General features: G+C 42.5%; 2 protein-coding genes and 1 pseudogene across 6 annotated transcripts; 2 read left to right on the top strand and 1 right to left on the bottom strand.

Moving 5' to 3' along the window:
* Positions 1 to 4243: 4243 nt before the first annotated feature.
* Positions 4244 to 6856, top strand: LOC119517755 (zinc finger protein 22). The gene has a single exon (XM_037814736.1). It carries the CDS (start codon positions 4912 to 4914, stop codon positions 5587 to 5589), a length of 678 nt encoding a protein of 225 aa, XP_037670664.1. The 5' UTR covers positions 4244 to 4911; the 3' UTR covers positions 5590 to 6856.
* Positions 6857 to 7178: 322 nt separating this feature from the next.
* Positions 7179 to 7713, top strand: LOC119517750 (annotated as a pseudogene).
* A 3063-nt stretch (positions 7714 to 10776) lies between these two features.
* RFX5 (regulatory factor X5) lies at positions 10777 to 17619 on the bottom strand. 5 transcript variants are annotated; one of them, XM_037825997.1, is made up of 10 exons: positions 17568 to 17619; positions 16559 to 16687; positions 16289 to 16322; positions 15783 to 15865; positions 15405 to 15524; positions 15101 to 15220; positions 14885 to 14966; positions 14388 to 14589; positions 14039 to 14139; positions 10777 to 13884 (listed from the first exon to the last, which is right to left on the bottom strand). In XM_037825997.1, exons 2-10 carry the CDS (start codon positions 16672 to 16674, stop codon positions 12919 to 12921), a joined length of 1824 nt encoding a protein of 607 aa, XP_037681925.1. In that variant the 5' UTR covers positions 16675 to 16687; positions 17568 to 17619; the 3' UTR covers positions 10777 to 12918. The 5 variants fall into 5 exon arrangements, with proteins under 5 accessions (XP_037681925.1, XP_037681926.1, XP_037681928.1 ...); XM_037825998.1 differs by having other exon boundaries at positions 17508 to 17578; XM_037826000.1 differs by lacking the exon at positions 17568 to 17619 and adding an exon at positions 17115 to 17132.
* Positions 17620 to 17838: the final 219 nt, after the last annotated feature.

Raw genomic sequence — 17838 nt, 5'->3', positions numbered from 1 at the left:
AAGAAAAGGGGGCGGGGCAGAGATATTTGGAGCCTAGAGTAGGGGAGAGGGCGAAGGGAGGAGCCTACGGATGAGAGGTGGGGCCAATCCCTGTGAGGCGGACCTAAGAGACTGCGTTTGCAGAGGCTAAGGAAGCCGAGAGGGAAGTAAATTTGCAGAATAAGGGGTAAGGTTTCCCGATGGTGAGCACAGAGTTGCGGGGCTGGCAAGCGGGCATGGGTACCTTGTTAAAGGAGAAGTAAGAGATATATTGCATACTTCCACATGTACATAAGCGTGCAAATTGTATGAAAATGAGCCCGTTTGAGTAGGCAACCGAGTTACTGTAATTACTCTCCATGGCATTACCCCCTCCCCTATTCCGCACTACTTTCAAGCTAGTCAGGTCGTAGGATAGACGCTGGTGATCTAGAGGGGAGGGGTGAATGAGGGAGGACCGGCAGGGAAGATAGGCACCCTCGTTACCCATTTCCTAGTCATCTTTAAGGATGACGCCAAGATTATGCCCTTTATCGCTTCGGGAATGGCACGACCCAACCACGTCAGTCTCTTGCCGTTAGCCGCCCGACTCGAGGCAGCGGTTCTGCCTCCGAGGTCACCACTTGCCTGGGCAGCCTTTGGCCTCCAGCTTCCGGACGTCGAGCCCTCCCGGGAGGGGCTGGACAGGGCCAGGTTGGAAGAGGTGAGTGAAATGACAAAGACTTGAAGAGCACAATCCCTCCTTTCAAACAAAACAATACCATATAATACAACAAATAAAAACACTCCTGCAAATGGACGTTTGGTGTGGGTTTTGTGTGTTTGCTGGTTAGCATTATTATTTGAGAGCCTCCTCCCTCCTCAGAACCTCCTTCCCCAAATCTTAGTACAGCCTTACTTAATATTCTACACCGAAGGCTAGTTATTTGAATCCAGATCGTGGATGCCGCCTTCCTGCCACTCCCAGGCTGCTTGATTTGGAATGATTGATTTATCCTCTTTGAACCTCAGGTTGCATGTCTGCAAAGTGGATGCAGTAATATTAATGCCTTACAGGGTTTTGTGAGGATGGAGAGAGAGTACCAATTACTCCTATAGTACCATTCTACTGTTACTGGTACAGTACAGTAGGTGGACGAAAAGAGGGTCACTGCTTCAGGGTTTAATTGGATGGCAGAATAAAGAATAATAGCTTGAAAACACCTGCTAAAAACATGTAGCATGTACAAATGTAGAACAAATGGTGTCTAATTGCTGAGGAAACAGAGGAGTTTAGTTAAATTAATATAGGAGGTGTAACCATACAGTGTATGGTGAATGAATGCAGGAAAGTCTTCTCAGAAATATTGTAAGCCAGGTCTTAGAAGAGATGTTGGCAATTGTACACTTTGGATGATTGTATAGTATGTGAATATATTTCAGTAAGATTATATTAAAAATAAATATTACTCTTCGATCCAGCAATTTCACTTCTCGGTATATACCCGGAAGATCTGAAAGCAGTGACATGAACAGATATTTGCACACCAATATTCATAGTGGCATTATTCACAATAGCCAAGAGATGGAAACAATCCAAATGTCCTTCAACAGATGAGTGGATAAACAAAATGTGGTATATTCACCCGATGGAATACTACCCAGCAGCAGGAAGGAACGAGGTTGTGAAACATAGGACAACATGAATGAATCTTGAAGACATAATGCTGTAAGAAATAAGCCAGACACAAAAAGAGAGATATTGTATGTTACTGCTGTGAACTCTGTGAAAAATGTAAAATAAATAGTTTATATTGTAGAATGTAGGGGACCTAGCGATAGCAACTAGTGAAGGGAGAACGATAATCTAATAACAGTTAAATTATGGAGGGTAATCTTAATGTTATGGGAATGCTCAGGAATGACTATGGTTTGTTAATTTTTGGGGGCTGTGATAGGAACATGTTGGAAGCATTGTAGTTATTTTAGGTTGTTTTTCTTATTCCTTTGTCTGGTTATGGTTTGTTATTTTTCTTGGGGTAGGGTAGGAACATGTTGGAACCAATGTAGTTATTTTAGGTTATTTGTTTTTCTTATTCCTTTGTTTTGGTTTTGTTTAAAATTTTTTATTGTTTTTTCATTTTTTTGATAAATAAAGTTAAAAAATTATTAATAATAATAATGATAAGAGATGTTGGTTATGATCCAGTAGGACACAAAAGAGAGAGCATTCTGAAGGCTAAAAAATTGTACACCGAAGAATAGAAATTGTTCAAATTGTGAGGAGAGAGCACGTAGCGGAAATGAAAGATGAGCAGAGAAAGAGGCCATGAGTGCCAAAGATAGTTTAAATTTGTCACCACTGGTCTGAAGTAGGGAACCATGAGTTCACCTGTCAGGCCCAGCCCGTGTCCTGCTTCCAACTGTCAGGCAAGTTGATGTTCGTGCTTTAGCCTAGAGTTTAGAATGTCACGTTGCCTCACCTCAAGGAATAGGGTTCTAAAGGACTACAAGACTAGTCATTTGAAACATTGTGGAACAAGATGAGACTGCCCTATGTTTTATAGTGGGAAGTTTTTTATTTTCCAATGACAGAAAAACAAGATTTTAGGAACATCTCTGTTTAAACTTTAAGTAGGAACTTTTTATAACTTCAGGTGGTTAAGTCCTTTATTGACCAAGTGAGAACCCCTCCCATCCCCCAGTGACACACACACACATACAAAATATTAAGTGGAAGTTTGTTTCTCTCAAGTTTCCTGTATTTATATCTGTAAGGATTCACATATGCATGTTTCTTTGTATCTCCTTGTAACTTTTGTCTTTATGTGTTTTTCTGGAGGTTTTTTTTTTTTTTTTTTTTGATTAACCTGTTTCTAACAGTTCTCTGTCCCCCTTGCTTGCGCTCCTATGGGCAGGAAAGGATTCATCTTTGTATCTTAGCTGCATCCCTAGTTTCTACCACAGGAAAAAATTTTATTTGTTGATACAGCAACAGATTAAATGCAGAAGCAGCTATGAGAATCCAGCTGTCATCCATTCAGCCAGGCATTAGATTTCCAGAAATGCAAAACAATACCAGTTGTCCAATTTTGGGGGGGTTGGGTGAGTGAGGTGGGAAATATAGTTATTTTTTCATAAATGAATTAATAAATTAAAAATACTTAAAACAATTTGTTGACTAGATTTTTTTCCTGTCCCCCTCTTCCTATTTGTCTTTCTTTCTCCTGAGTCCTTAATTGTTAAATTATAAAACTGAAAGCTGTTCTTTTTATTGTTTCCCATATTAAATTTAAAAGTATAACATTTTTAATACTTTAAAACTCCTCACCCCACTGAATCTTATTTTTTAAATTGGCTTTTGATAGAAAAAATATCACTCCTATCTTGGGCCACTGCAGTCATGTAGATGGTTGCACATGGAACCCATGTCATCTTGTGTGCATGTGAAGCCTCTTGCTTTGGTGGGAGAGTATGTATGTATGTTGCACATTGGGATGGGGGTGGGGGCAGGAAAGTACCAATGGGGCAGGATAATGTCATTGTATTTGTCTTATTTAAAATGCATCAAATTGAGGAGAAAATTGACTTATTTAAGATGATAAAAAAACTATGGGATCCATGTCATATAACAGCTTCAGTTATGTCTTAAACACCCTTGGGGTTAAAAAAATGATAAAAAGTGAAATTTTTTCCAAACCATAGATATTATGGTCCTATTTTCAGGGAAAAGAAAAAGAAGCTAGCAGTTATTGTTTGAGACTCTACTGTGTATGAGTACAAATATTACCTCATTTATTCCTTATACAACCCTGTGAAATAGATTTTATCCCATTTTATGGAAACTGAGCTTCAAAATGATTGTTGTCTTTCAAAATTGCTTCACTTCATTCCACAGTAATATATACATTTTATATCACGACCACTGAAGAACACATACGCATCTTAACTGAAGTAAGTTTCAAGAAACAATACTATAGGCAATGCATTCTGGTATTTTCTATTTCATTTTATTTCATTTTTTTTAAAATGCTATTTGCAACCTGCTAAACTGATTTCACAACTCATGAATGGGTTGCAATGTACAGATTGAAAAAAACTGGGCTAAATAAAATGTTCAAAATTATATGGTGAAGGCCTCGGGCGGGGCCCAGCGGCCCCGGCGCTCCGGGGCAGGCACAGCGCGAGTGGCCACCGCGGGGCGGCGCGTACCGGGCGGATGAGCGGGGCGGGCGGGCCTGTGGGCCGCATGGTCGGACTGAGGCCTGCGGGGGTGGGAGCGGGCGAGGGGCGGGTTCGGCCTGTGAGGAGCGGCCGGGGAGGCCCCGAGACAGCTGGGACAAGACCCGGTCCGGAGACTCTCCGTTCCTGCCCCTTCCGTCCCACGGAGCGTTTAAGGACTAAATATGTTGACAGTGCTTACGTATCCCAGGCTGTTCTAAGCGATTGATAGATACTACTTCTTTTAAACTAACATCTTGATGATCCAAGTGCGTTATTACCACCCGGATAATAACGGAGGCACATTTCAGTGATCCAGAGTCGCACATCTGTTAGCTCCTCTCATTCCCATTTACCTGAGCGTTCGCACCCGCTGAGGAATTAGGCTGAGCAACGCGGGACTTGGCATCGGAAGGCGTGGCTGCGAACATCCGTTCTGCCTCTAAGAGTACAGGCTCTAGAGGCAGACTGCAAGGACTTGGGAACCTGGCTGAAATCATTTACTAGCTAGGTGCTTCTGTTTCCTTAGCTGTGAAACGGAGATAATTGCATGACTTAGCACAGAATTAAATAAGAGGATATGATCTTCTAATTTTGCATTGTATGCAGTTTGCTCTTCATGATACTGACCACCATAATTACAGCAGAAAATTCTGAGCTGCAACCCAAGGAAGTGAAACCTTTGTACAAAGGAAGACAGTCACTCTCTTAAGAATCATTTTTCTGTTCACCATGAAGTTAGGAAAAACTAAAGGGGGTTTTTCTCGAAGCTCAAGCAAAAGAAAAGCCTATGAGAACCAGCGTAAAACAGCACGTCAGCGGCAGAAATGGGGAATGGTTGCTCGATTTGAGTCAAGCTTGAGTAGGCTGAGAAGAAGCTTGGATGAGAAACCTTACAAATGTACTGAGTGTGAAAAGAGTTTCAGTCAGAGTTCAACTCTTTTTCAACACCAGAAAATCCATACTGGAAAGAAATCCCACAGATGTGCTGATTGTGGGAAAAGTTTCTTTCAGAGTTCTAATCTCATTCAGCATCGACGGATCCATACTGGGGAAAAGCCCTATAAGTGTGATGAGTGTGGTGAAAGGTTTAAACAGAGCTCAAATCTCATTCAGCATCAGCGAATTCATACCGGAGAAAAGCCCTATCAGTGTGATGAGTGTGGCCGATGTTTCAGCCAGAGCTCCCACCTCATTCAACACCAGAGAACCCACACCGGGGAGAAGCCCTATCAGTGCAGCGAGTGCGGCAAGTGCTTCAGCCAGAGCTCTCATCTCAGGCAGCACACGAAGGTGCACAAGGAAGAGAAGCCTCGGAAGACCCGGCGCAAAAACAGCAGGGCAAAAGCTCACCTAGTATCGTCTTGGAAAGCTGGTACAGGAAGGAAGTCTGTGGCTGGTCTCCGCTAAGTAAAGGGCACTACTTCAGCCCTCTTTAAAAAAAATTTTTTTTTAAGGCTAATCGTTTAGTACTAGAGATGCTTTATAGTTGAACACTTTTATTGCATTTTCTTTTTCTAATATTGGAGACATTGGGAGTTCAATGACTTTATTGGGCTGAAAGAAACAACATTAGTTCATCTGTACTCTTTTTTTTTTTTTTTTTTAAAGTGACATGGAGCACAGAGAACTGAAAATGTGTTTTGAGAGAATGCAAGATCCCTTGACCTCATTTAAAATTGCTTCCTGCCTCACTTTGACAAATACCATCATGTTTTGATGACATGTATATGAAAGTGCAGGAATGTGCCAATGATTCCTTAATTTTAGAACTTTTAGTGGAAGGAGTAATTAAATAAAAGGGAGAGGAGATTAATTCCATTTGTTTTGGAGTTCTGCAGCTGAGGATGAGAGTCGTTAGATTGTCTGCAAAGTTTTGTAGTGTAGTAATCAATGGTTTGTAAGTATGAGTTGGAAATTCAGCTTCTTAAAAATGTATTCAAGATCATAGATTTTTAATCAACAAGGCCCATTGGTCTACCTTAGCTTTCCTTGTACCTTAGCTTTCCTTGTTTCTTCCCTTCTGCTTTTGGACAATTATTAATTACAGGAGTAGCATTTCCCTGTTTTTACTGAATTCTTTGTAGAAGCCAAAGTGAGAACTGCATTAGACCCCAAGTCTCCTGTTCCTCTTAACCCTGCCCTTTGTGAAGGTGTTACAGCTCTCCCTTGTTTTCCAGAAGCTGGGATGGATTGCCCTTGACCTCTTTTGGTATTATCTTGTTCTCTGGCAAACTGAGCCAACCTTTTCGATTTACACGGATAAATAATTACACTGTATTTTACTAGCACAATTGCAGCTTGCTTCTTGCTAACTAAAAGTCTACAATTTAAACATTTCCCTGCCTTTCCCTTTGAAAGCTTTAGATAACCCTGTTTATCTTAAACAAATGTTTGCTGTCAGCAAAAATCATTTAATTCAAGTGTCGATGCATTGTAGCTCCTTTGAAATCTTAGTTAACTTCTTTGGAATTACAGGAATTAAGTCTAGCAAACCCATTTCTTCCATCAGAACAGTGCAAGGTTTTAGACATTCTGATCAGCTGGCAGCTCAGGTTTTAATTTCTATTGAATATGAAAGTTCTGATTTTTTTTGTATCTTTTATAATCAGATTGGTTCCTGTCGTATTAATGACAATTATCCCTAAAAATAAAAAAAATTAAATATTTTGCAAAAAAAAAAAAAAAAAAAAAAAAATTATATGGTGAGTGGTAAACCTATGATGTGCACCTACACATGCTGTGTCCAGTATACAGTTGTCTCCCATCTTAAGAAATATTGCAGTGTGTGTGTGTGTGTGTGTGTGTGTGTGTATGCTTAGCTTTATCCTGTAGGATGGAATCACCAAGATGATCCCAGACGAGGGAGTAGTCCTATTGAGGAATCATAACAAGGCAGAATACTTACACAAATATATAATGACACAAATTTCCTCCTGGCTTCCTTTTCCGGTAAGTGGCCCGAGGTGATCTCTGAAAATAGTTCGCTATTCACTTGGCCCTGAAAACCCCACAAAATCATGCAAATTGAGAGGTTCAAATCTTGGTGTTCACTTTAAGAACACCTGAGAAACTGTTCAGGCCATCAAGGGTATGCACATTGGAAAAGCCACCAAGTATCTGAAAGATGTCACTTTACAGAAGCAGTGTGTACCATTCCATCGTTAAAACAGTGGTGTTGGTAGGTGTGCCCAGGCCAAACAGTGGGGCTGGACTCAGGGTCAGTGGCCCAAAAAGAGTGCTGAATTTCTGTTGCACATGCTTAAAAATGCAGAAAGTAATCCTGAACTTAAGGGTTTAGACGCAGATTCTCTGGTCATTGAGCACATCCAGGTGAACAAAGCCCCCAAGATGCACCGTCGTACTTACAGAGCTCATGGTTGGATTAACCCATACATGAGCTCCCCCTGCCACATTGAGATGATCCTTACCGAGAAAGAACAAATTGTTCCTAAACCAGAAGAGGAGGGTGCACAGAAGAAAAAGATATCCCAGAAGAAACTGAAGAAACAAAAACTTTTGGCTCAGGAGTAAATTCATCATAAATCAAATGCAAATTAAAGTTAAAAAAAAATTTCCTCCTGTTTAATATGTTTGCAAAGGTAGCATTTGCTTTGATTTCTAAAGAAAGCTGATTGTTAACAACAAAAATTGGGGGCCATAGACTGGAAATGTAGAGTTTGCGTTGAATTAATAGCAACAGATCATTTGACATGTTAGTAAATTATAAATTATATTTGGTATTTATGATAGAGCTAAAATGGGAAAGAAAACACTGGGGAGAAGGTAATGGGAGTGGGGAACAGGGAATCATAGAAGAGGGAGAGAATAAGGAATGGTGGAGAAGCAGCAGCAAAGTTCTCCAAATCTTAGTTTAGCCCATCCATCTAATAATCTGGTGATAACTCAAACTACTAAAGAATAATTTGTTTCATGGCAGATTTTTAAAATAGGGTGAATGAGGCTACATAAAAACTCCACAGAAGTGGTTGAAATGGGAACGTTTTATGTTGTATATATGTTCCCACAATTTTTAAAATATGGACAATTAAAATACGGACAATTAAAAAGACAATGGCAATTAAATGCGATATGTGATCCTGGACTTGCTCTAATAATGGAGGAGAAAAGGCCCAAAAGGACATTGTTAGGACATTGAAAAAAAATGTATTATAGACTGTAAGCTTTATATCAATGTTAAGTTCCTTGAACTTGATAACTTGATATTCATTCACATAGGTAAATATCCTTGTTCTTGGGAAATGTACATGGAAGTATTGTGTTCAAGGAGCGTGATGTACACACCCTAGTCTTAAAGGTTTAGAGTAGGCAAAATGTTAAAAGTTGACGGATCTGGGTATCTGGGTGGGGGGTATGTTGTAGTTCTCTATGATTTTTTGTATTATTTTTGCAACTACCCTGTACATTTAACATTACTTCAAAATAAAAAGAAAAAAACTCCACAGAACTCATGCAAATCTCAAAATTATCCAGTAGTCTGGTCTTCCAGAGTGGATGTATCCATCCCTAACCCCAATCATGGTGAGGACAGGATTTCCTTTGATGCTTCAATCTATTCTATCACCACTGATTTATTTTTCCATATGCTTTTTACCTCCAATCTATCAGCAGCAGCTTGGTCTAGTCCCTCATCTCCTTACACAAGGATAATGGGAATAGCTGCCTGGCTGGGTCCTTTGACTCCAGTTCCTCCATCCTCTAATGCAAACTTCATACCTTTCGTTCATTCATATATTCTGTCAACAAATTCCTAAAATGGTGGTATGTTTTCTTTCTCTAGTTGAGTTCTCACTATTCTTTATACACATCTCTTTTGCCTGACAGTTCTCTTTATTGAGTTGTACTGCTGTGCCTTTATTCACATCCCACAACCCCTGCTTTTCTTGGAATGCCCTCCTGTTTTTCATCTATCCAAGCCCTGCCTATCTTACAGGCCTAACTCAAGCCTACCTCTTCCATGAAGTCTTCCCAACTGATTCAGCCCAAATGGAATCCCAACTTACAGCTTTTATGCAGTAGAATAAGTAACATGACTTAGCTCTTTTACAATATGTCTTATGCTATTCTCTCCTTGCTTTATGAGTTAGACTTGTCCAGCTAACCCCTACCCACTTCTAATTGGAAGTTATCCTTGATTCCTGTCTGATCTATATGTTATTCTTCTGGGCTTACCTCTAACATAATTCATGTGTGCTGCTTTCATTATTTACTCATCTGTTTCCTGACTAGAATGCTTGAAAGCAGAGTCTAAGTCTTGCGAACTTTGCATGTCCAGCTTCTAACACAGTGCCTATCACTTAAACAAACAAAACACAAGAGGGAAAATATCAAAACCAGAGTAATGAACTCTTACTTCTGGCATGTTAAAAAAGGGCTCTATTATTAAAATACAACTAGATCCTGGATGAATTACAGCAAGCTTAATATTTAGCACATTGCAGGGCTCATTAGAAAGTAAGGGAAATCACTAAACACACACACATTAAGGTGAAACCTCAATGAAGAATGAGCAACATATAGCTGGAGAAGCAGGTTTGCGCTGGGACAAAGGCCAGTATCAGCACTGTGAGCAGACTCTAAGCTTTGGGCCTTGCTAAGAAATGGGAGAAAAACCTAGGGCTGCTGAATTAAACCTGGACTTTTGAAGGCACTAACATGGGGCTAGATAAAGAGCATCCCCTGGCTCCTGGCAGAAGCAAATGCAAATCCTCTCTGGAGGAAAGTGCCCTCAATTCAGGCCTTCAGTATTCCCAGAACGAAATATGAGCTCATAACCAAAAATACGAAATATACAAGGAAATAGACTACTATGAGCAGGAGTCAACAGAAAACAACAAAATAGATTTAGAAATCCAAGATCAGTTAGAGAGTATAAAATAACAATCCCAAGAAATTTCAAGGAATTGGTATCCTAGAGACTAGTCTCTGAGAACAAACGATTAAGCTGAAAATGAAATGTCTCCAGATATTTGAAAATTTGTAAACCTTTTCTAAATAATTTATGAGTTAAAGTCACAAAGGAAATTTAAGTACTTTAAAACTAAATAAGAATGAAAATACTGTACTACATAGAACTCGTGAGATGTAGAAAAACAGGTTCTTGAAATCTTACAATAGGAAAGAAGACAGCCTGAAAAATAATTAGCTATGCGTCCGAGTTAAGATGTTAGAAAAGAACATAAAACTTAAAGAAAGTAGAAGAAAGGAGATACTATATATACGATCAATAATGAATGAAATGTAAAACAAACACATAAGGAAGAGAAAAAACAAAGCCCAAAATATCAAAGACAGACAAGTAAAATAAATTTCTTATGCAATCTATAAGGGAAAAAATGAGGGAGAAGACAGAAATAAACCGAATAAATGAAAAAGCAGAAATGACAGCCAGAGAGCAGAGGTTAAAAAAAAGAAAATAGAAAATATGAACTTCCTTCCAAAAAAGAAGACAGAAAATGCACAAAATCCTAGAAAAATACATTTTACCTAAACCGACTCAAGAAGAAACAGAAAGCCCAAATAGCCTATAATTATTTAAAAAATTGAATCAATAGTTAAAAATTTTTCCCACAAAGAAACACAAGACTCAGGTGGCTTTACAGGTGAATTTTACCAAACTTTCCAAAGAACAGTTCATTTCAATTTGATGTAAACTCTTCCAGAGAATAAGACATGAGGGAGCAATCCCCAACTCAGGGGTACACAGAACAAAGAACTATCTTAGAAACCTTTTTAGAAATCTTATTACAAACAAGGCACTGACATGTACAAGAATATTCATAGCAGCATTGTTTGTAATAGCAAAAAACTGAAAAACAACCCAAGTATCCATTGGTAGACGAATAAATAAACAACTTCTTGTTTATGCACTTGATGGGAATATTATGCAGATGAAAATGAATGAATCTTGTCGATCTACCACAACATGAATGAATCTTGGAAAAAATGTTAAGTGAAAAAAAGCAAACTGCAGGGGACTATTAGAGTATTAACACTTTTTGTAACGCTAAAAAAACAAGTAAAATGAAATAATACATTATTTAAGGATATATACAACATGGTTCAAATATATGTATGTGTATATATAGCAGGTAATAAGTAGAAAGTCAAAGTGATTAACTCTAGGGAGAGACAGGACGACAGTAACACAAGTAAATTTGATGGTATTTCCAATGTTTTAATGTGTAAGTTGGGTGATGGGTCATAGGTATTCACTTTATTATTATACTTCATAATTTATACATATTACATATATTCTTTATAGATATCAAATATTACATATTATAATGTTAAAAAATCTGCTGTGGTCAAAATAAATGAACAAATGAATGAAGTCTCCCTGAAACAAAATCTATATTTCTTGGGAAGAACCAAGATTCCCTGACAGAAGCTACCCTATGCAGAAGACAAAATAGTTCCTCAATAAATACTGGTTTACTGCTTTTCCCAAGGACACACCTGAAGGGTCTGACATGCAGAGCTATGCCTTCTGCACAGCAGGATAAAGTCACCATCCTGGCTAAGTCCTGACACATGTATGACAAGAGACTGACACCTGGTGGACACAGAATGAATTTAATGAAATGAGAAGTAAATCTTTCACTGTATTTGGTGTAAGTGACAGTAGGGTGGGGGGACAGGAAAAGAGGGATAAGAAAATTAAAATTCTGAAACAGGAAAAGGAAGCCACTCCAACTCTGAGAATATAGGTGAGAAAAAGGGATTGTCATCTAAATGAGGAGACTGAAAACTTCAAGAGTCCCTAAAAGAGAATGACTTCCCTCTTTTTCCTTCTAAGACTAGAACAAGAGGAAAGAGGTCACAGCTGCAGCAGAGGAAATACAAGACTATAAGGAAAAAGAGGAAAGTCTAGCTGCTGTCACCCTAGCAAGCTAAAACCACATGTACTTCATAAGAGTAGCCAAGTGTCCGTTGCCCCTCCTTCCCCCAATACCCCTGAAACCCCCTCCTCCCAAGTTAACATTTGGGTTTCCGTGTGATTCTGAGGAGCCTGATCCCATTCTTTTTGCCAAAGGTATAGCCCATGAAGTAGAATAAGAAAATTAGCATATACTCTTCTCCTGGCCACAGTGATTGGTTAGGGGTGGACATGTGACTCAGGCTGGCTTCAGAATGAATCTTTAGGCTTTTGCTAGGATTCCTGGAACAAAGATGCCCTCTCTTTCTGGTTGGACATAAATGAGGAAACACGTAACCCTAGGAATGCTGGCAGCCATGAGGTGGCCCCGTCTTAAGATGATACTACAGAAGGTTGAGCAGAGAGAAAAAAAACAAATGAAGTAATTAGAGGCATACTGAGTCACTGGAGCCAGCACTATCTCTGGACTTAAACTTCTTAAGCCAGTTTAAGTTAGGGTTTTTTGTTTTGTTTTGTTTTGTTTTATGATTTAAAACCGATACATTCCTAACCCATATATTCATTATACTCACCCCATCCCTATCTTCCCATAGCATAGCACAGGGATTCAGATAAGAAGGTCACTACCGATTTATTGGTGACACTAAAGCCAAGGGTACCAAACTGAAAAGGTCAGAGGCAGGAACCAGGCACTATATAAGACTGGGGCTCAGCTGTCTATACAGAGGAGAATGGACTCCCTTAGGAAAAGAACAGCCAAATGAGATGCAAGCACAGAGAAGGGCCTCTGCTAGGCAGACAGAGTTAACACACGGATATAAACACTTCCTCCATACCTATCATGGGGGTGTTGCTTTGGGGTCTTTACACTCATGCGGTAAGGAACTCTGAAGCACATGCCCCTTAAAGTCTTTATTACCCTGTGTTGCCGTTTCCATCTCTCCCTTCACCAATCGAAAAGCCTCCTTTTGGCTTCTACTGCCCTTGATGACACTCACTTTAGGGGTAGCAAGAGGAATTTTATCTTCTGCTTCTTTGGCATGCCGGAAACTGGGGGCCCTTCCTCCCTTGGAAACAGCACCATCTCCCTGACCTTGGACAAGCACTGTCCCCTTCTCAGCCTCTCCCACTGGCCCTGGCCTCTCTGACCCTCTAGCTGAGTTGCTTTCCCCTCCCGAGTCCCCTGTCTCCTGTGGTAACCTGGAGGGCTGGGCAGAGTCCATGACAGCTGCTGACTTCTCAGGGGTAGAATTCCTTTCCCCACTTCCACCTGATTTTTTTCGAGGGCGTCCCCGTTTTCTTTTGGCATCACCTCCTGCATCCTCTGTATCCTGCTTCGCTGCTTTAGCTGGCAGATCCTGCCCACAGGCCTCACTCATAGGCACGTCAGCTGTCCTCTTGACACCTTTGTCATGGGGTCCTAGGTCACCCCCCATGCCTACCTCCCTGCTCTCTATGCCCTGGGACTGAGTGAGACGCCCAGGCCCAGGCAAAGCAGGAACAGTTGGTAAGATCATGTTAATGATGGGCACGGCTGCCTGGGGGCCTGCAGGCCTACTGGGCAGAGGCAGCGTGGCCACTTTCAGGGGACCTGAAGAAAGCTTGGGGGCCAGGATAGGTGGAGAGACTCGGATGGACCGAATAAGTGAGCGAGGGGTCCGGGGGAGGAGCGGAGGCAGCCGAGCCACCAGGGCATTAACCTGTGGGTTATTGGCTGCTGGGGTTGGGGTCTCTACTACACTCTTCTTCCGTTCTCCACGCACTGGGGGGCCAGACCCAGCCCGGGTTTCTAGCTCCTTGGGAGGCTAAAAGGTAAAGAGAGGAACACATTAAGGGGTGAGGACTGGACAGTGAAGGAAAAATAGCCACAGAAGGAGAACAGCATGGGGCACACAAGGGGAAAGGTGTAACAAGCTCCCTAGCCCAGGGCAGCAAATCCAGGGATATCAACCTCCTTACCTGGGCTTGTCTTTCAGGTTTCTTATGGGCTCCACCCTCTAGGTTCTCCACACCATTCTTGGATTTAGATGACCGTTCCCGAGGAGCATGTTCGTCCTCGTCTACACAGGTGCCAGAAGAGGTAATACAGTGAGAATGAAGAGGAAACTGAGGAACAGAGGAGTGAGGTGACTCTGATTTGACTGACTGACTGGTAGAGACAGGGGAAAGAATGTGGTCTAAGACATGTCCTAGAAGGGTCTCCAGGAATGGAAGGGCAATCCAAGGTGTCTCTATCCTAGTACATGGAGGGCCTCTGAAGTGGAAAGTGTCTGAGGGTTTCATAAGACATAAGAGAGAGTCCACCCACCAGCAAGCCCCATGGCCTTGAGTACATGGGCGTGTGCAGATCGGGCAGAAATGAGATGCTGCTGTAGCAGGAAGCGGGCAACCTCAACGATGGAACTGAAGGACCGTTTCAGGATTCGCTCTGCCCAGTCACAGGTCAGGGCGCAGGCTGCCTCTACCAGTTCATCCCGGGGTGCTGGGGTTACTTCTGGGCCCATTTCCGGCTGCAGTGGTGAAGAACATGCCCAATCACACTCCCAACTCTCAGATACCAATCTTGGCCAGAGCTGAGACCAAACTTGGGATGGAGGTAATCTCTTCCCATCCTGTCTCAGAAACCCAGAAGTTCTCTTCATCTTCTGCCTCTGCCACAGGGTAAGCAAAAGGGCATATCCTATATCCTCCAAAGCTACATCCATAATGAACTGATAAGCTATGTCATCCTCAAAACATATCCCAAAGACCTCTGATTTTTACCTGGGAAAGAAGGGTATGATCAGAGGCTTATCTGTTACTTACACTCTCAGAACCCCTGAGGTCAAGTCCAGGCAGGGGTGGCATGGATACCAAGGTCTTTCTTCGTATGCCACTGTAGCAATATCTGATGCAAGTTAAGAAGCACCAACACACGGGATCTAAGCCCTTAGAAAAGATGTGCTATTTCTATTCTTGGTTCTCCACATCCTAAGTTCTCCTCCCCAGGTACCCCAGCCCAACCTCTCCAGCCAAGGATACTTGGACTGGCCCCGGCCACCAAGCCTTCGGGCCTTGATGTCAGGGAAGATCTCTCTGATGATTTTGCCAAAGTTGGCTGTGCTGAGTGGGCGGCAACAGGCAAGGCTCTCACAGTACTTCCTGAATGAGTGGAGGACAGGATAGGAAGATACTCAGAAAGGAGGCTAGGGGTGGGTTCAGAGGGTCGCTAAAGATCAGGTTTGGGAAACCCTATAGGAAGTCAGATCCTATCAAGGCAAGAAGTTCTTCAGGGTGGGGAGGGTCAGGTCGGTCCTATGCCCACTCCCTCACCCCACCCACCCACCGATAGGCATCATAAACGCTTTGCTTTGGCAGGCAGGTGTCAGTGTGCTTTTCTAGGTGGTTGCGGATCCACCTATAGGCATACATGTACTCCTCACTGCTGAGTGTACTTGGCTCTGAGCTGCAAGGAGAAGTAGAAGAAGAAATGGTTAGCAAGAGCCCAACAGTTGTCCTGGTTCTACCCAGACCACAACTTCAGTAGGTACTGGACCAAATGAGTTCACCCAGAATCCACTCTTCCCACCAAGCCAGGGCAGGGACCCTCCTTCTTGATCAAAGACAGCAGTTAAGATTCTTCCTACTCACCCATCCCCTTCACAGTCAACCTTTCTCTAAGAACCCCAAACCCCTGACATCTAAAATGCTAGCACCAACCTACCTTTTGTCACCAGTGCTGGGCCCTGAGGGGAGCTGAAGGTAGAGATACAACTTGTCGTTGTCTGAGAATTTCTGTACATCTTGCTGAGGTGGGGAGGCAGGGAGATGGGACACAGGCAGGAGAAACAGTAAGGCCAAGAAGAGCCCAATTTAGGATCCTCTGCTCCTTACCACAAAGTCTAGCTGACTTAGGAACTTTCAAACTGAAAAAGGACGTTAGAAATGATTTGAGGCTGAGTGTTCAACCTATGGGCAACCATGGTGGGAGTGGAAGCAGATGGGATCAGTTCTGATTTTATCTGCCCTGGGCTTCTAAACAAGAGGTCACAAAGAGATGAAGTGAGATGTTCAAGGTCCAAACTGGCAGCAAGTTGCAAAGCCAAATCTTATGACAGGGCAGAAAACACTGCCTCTCCCACAAAAACCTCTCATTTACCTGCATCATCCTCACCATCCTCACCCCCCACCAATTTCATCTCTCTATTGCCCCTTCCCCAACATACTTACCAGGATTCCCTCCACTTTGTTCTGCACGGCTTTGCTGTGAACAAGAAGAGAAAACTGGAGGTCACATACAAGATATCTCCCATCCTCGATACATTTGTCTGATTGCAAGGAAAGGGAAGATGACTGAAATGCTTAGCAACCATGAGGAAGAATCTCCACTTGGTCAGATGCACTTGCCCAGGGAGAGGCAACTCATCTACAGAGGAAGTGAAGTGCTACAAAGATGTCTTGACTAGGACCAAGACTCAGAAATGGTGATTGAGTACTTACGAAATGGTACCTCGGAGCTTCTGCAGAAGTGTGGTGGGTTCACCAGCTTCCGCACTGCCTGGGGGGGCCCTACCCCCAGTCTTTGGGCTCTTAGCATCAGGCTCATCTTCTGCCATCCCGGCATGAGGGCTAGAGTTAAGGACGAAAAGATTTAACTCACACTGGCCTTCTGTTTCCCCAGAGATCCCAGGGCATTCCTCATCTCTCTACTAAGAAAATGAAACAGAAACATAGCCTCTGAATTTCCCCAGTGGTCTTTTTCTCACCACTTGCCTTCTCCAAAAATTAGAAATTATTCCATTACTTCTCCAGGCCCATATATACCCAAAGAGATCTTTGCCACCTCCATTCTATCTGCCCCACCTTTCTGATGTCTCCTAAATCTGGAAAACTGTAAAGGAAGAAATAGGGGGAGTGGGAATCCACGTTAGAAAAAAACCTCTGCCTCTGAACCCGTATTGCCCTCTTGCACGCTGCCCCCCCCCAAAAAAAGAACAACAAAACACCCACAATAACCACAAAACAAAGTTCTCTTATTCTCTCATATACTCCTTACCATTGAATATGCCCGGGAGGTCAAAAAGGATAGAACATATCCTGCCCTTCCAGGCTTGAAAAAAACCAGGCCCAAGTTGTCATTTCTTAATCTCGCCACGGCTTCCCCCGTTGCTCCCTCTCCCCACGTCTCCGGTCCCTACGTCATCTCCCTCAACATCCCATCCTTGCGCGCGCCCCCACCCCTGTCCCCTTCCCCTGCATTCAATCCTTGGTTGCCGCAAAGTGGGGGTCCAGGGCCGCGGAACTCAAGGGCTGGGAACAGAAAACCGGGTTGGGGGAATGGGGTCCCAGATTCGGGGCACGTGCACATGGGTGAAGAAGCTGTTGAAAACACAGCAAATTCTTTTTTTTTCTCTCTCTCTCTTCCCAATTCATATTGCCCCCTCCCTACCTTTGAACAGTCGCCTTCCAACACAAGCAACAATAAAGGTAAGGGAGAAAGAGAAACTACCTCGTAGCCACCTTCACTCCAGCCCAGCCCCACGGTCCTGGCCCAGCGGGCTCGTGCGTTGCTTTATTTTCTTTTTTCTGAATGGTTGTAACAACCCCAATCTGCCTAGATACACGGACTGTCGGCTCTTTCATTGGTCGTTGCTGCCACCGGAGACTGAAGGCTCCCGGCTCTCCTCAGCGGCAGCTAAAGTCTGCCTGGTAACAGAATCTGATTGGTCGAGAGGGGAGGGAAAATCCAAAGTTGGTCTTATTTGAGTTAAGAGGGGGAA

Source organism: Choloepus didactylus, chromosome 2, assembly GCF_015220235.1.
Source record: "Choloepus didactylus isolate mChoDid1 chromosome 2, mChoDid1.pri, whole genome shotgun sequence".
NCBI classification, from domain to species: Eukaryota; Metazoa; Chordata; class Mammalia; order Pilosa; family Megalonychidae; genus Choloepus; species Choloepus didactylus.
Note: the sequence above shows the minus strand (reverse complement) of the source record. Positions and strands in the feature narration are given on the sequence as shown.

Coding starts and splice junctions, on each gene's coding strand:
- LOC119517755 (XM_037814736.1), top strand. CDS start 4,912: ATGAAGTTAGGAAAAACTAAAGGGGGTTTTTCTCGAAGCTCAAGCAAA.
- RFX5 (XM_037825997.1), bottom strand. CDS start 16,674: ATGGCAGAAGATGAGCCTGATGCTAAGAGCCCAAAGACTGGGGGTAGG. Junction 16,323..16,558: donor AAGCTCCGAGGTACCATTTC/GTAAGTACTCAA, acceptor TCTTGTTCACAG/CAAAGCCGTGCAGAACAAAG. Junction 13,885..14,038: donor AACCTGAAAGACAAGCCCAG/GTAAGGAGGTTG, acceptor TTTACCTTTTAG/CCTCCCAAGGAGCTAGAAAC.